The 1,400-nt window shown below is 71.0% G+C and overlaps 1 protein-coding gene across 1 annotated transcript in view; it reads left to right on the top strand.

Annotated features, from left to right (window-relative positions):
• The first annotated feature begins 323 nt into the window (after positions 1-323).
• The window catches only part of MMP9 (matrix metallopeptidase 9), a 4,648-nt gene continuing 3,571 nt past the window's right edge, over positions 324-1,400 (top strand). Inside the window, exons 1-3 of the mRNA XM_085318017.1 lie at positions 324-503; positions 667-905; positions 1,222-1,370. Coding sequence (XP_085174143.1) covers positions 330-503; positions 667-905; positions 1,222-1,370 — 562 coding nt within the window. The 5' untranslated portion in view covers positions 324-329. The remainder of the gene's footprint in view (positions 504-666; positions 906-1,221; positions 1,371-1,400) is intronic.

The following is a 1,400-nucleotide window of genomic DNA, read 5'->3' as shown; positions in this document are numbered from 1 at the left end:
GGTTGCGGAGGCACAGCAGTGCAGGTCCTGCGGGCTCTCCCTCCTGCTCCCCAGCACAGCTCCAGCAGCGGGGCTGGCTCATCCTCCCTTCCMACACATCCGTCCTCACGCCTCTCGTGGCTGCCCGGCTGGAACAAGCGTGTTTAGTAAACAAGGTGATGAAACAGTTAAAGCAGCAAACAGAGGATCCTGAGTCTGCGTTTCGTCACCGTGGGAAGGGAGCGTGAGTAGTTGGGCTGAGGGGTCTGAGGGTGACTCACTGCCCTGCCACAGCATAAAAAGGAGCCTGGGCGCTCAGTGGCACTCAGAGAAGAGCAGCAGGGACCGGCATGGACACAGCCTCCCGCCAGCGCCGCGCCATGGGGCTCTCCCTCCTGGCCCCGCTTGCCATGGGGCTGCTGGCGCTCTCCTGCCGCGCGGCCCCTCTCCAGGCCCAGCCGCGGGCGGTCGTCACCTTCCCCGGGGAGCTGGTCCGCGGCCTGTCCGACGTGGAGCTGGCGGAGGTGAGGCAGCACGGCCGAGACGCTCCGCGGGCTGCGGCCGGCCGAGCTCGGGGGCTGCCGTCGCCCACGCCGAGGCCGGCCACGGGGAGGGCGCGCAGCGCGGGGAGCCTCCCCGGAGCCCGCGCCGCCCCGCTGAGCCCCTCCGGCTGCCTTTCCTCCTCAGAGCTACCTGCTGCGGTTCGGCTACACCACGGAGGCGGAGGCGAGGACGAGCAGCAAGCACGTGTCCCTGGCCAAAGCGCTGCGCAAGATGCAGAAGCAGCTGGGTCTGGAGGAGACGGGGGAGCTGGACGCCAGCACCCTGGAGGCCATGCGGGCCCCCCGCTGCGGCGTCCCCGACGTGGGCAAGTTCCTCACCTTCGAGGGGGACCTCAAATGGGACCACACGGACCTCACGTACCGGTGAGTCTCTGCCCCAGGAGACGGGAGCCGCGTGCTGCGGGGCCGCGGTCGCCCGGGGCGCGGAGGCGGGCGCAAGATCCCGGGCAGGATGGCGGCGGCCGTGCCGCGGTGCTGCCGGCCTGGGCGGCCCCGGTGCCGCGGGCGGGATCTGTGCGCCGGTGCCGGGAGATGTTGGAGCTCGGCCGTGGGTCGAGGTCGGCGGCTCCGTCCGGCGGCACCGGCGCTGCTCTGCTCTCCCGGGGCCGGGGCCCGTCCCCGCCGCGTGCCGGGAGCGGGGCCCGGCGGTGCCGACTCCGGCCTTCCCCCGCCTCTGCAGGGTGATGAACTACTCCCCCGACCTCGACCGTGCCGTGATAGACGACGCCTTCATGCGAGCGTTCAAAGTGTGGAGTGACGTGACGCCCCTCACCTTCACCCAGATATACAGCGGCGAGGCGGACATCATGATCATGTTCGGCACCCAAGGTGACGTCCCGCGGCTGCGGAGGAGGCAGC

Source organism: Rhea americana, unplaced genomic scaffold (assembly GCF_003343005.1).
Source record: "Rhea americana isolate MKP2758 unplaced genomic scaffold, rheAme1 scaffold_514, whole genome shotgun sequence".
NCBI lineage: Eukaryota > Metazoa > Chordata > Aves > Rheiformes > Rheidae > Rhea > Rhea americana.
The sequence above is the reverse complement of the archived record's forward strand: the minus strand, read 5'-3'. Positions and strand labels throughout refer to the sequence as shown.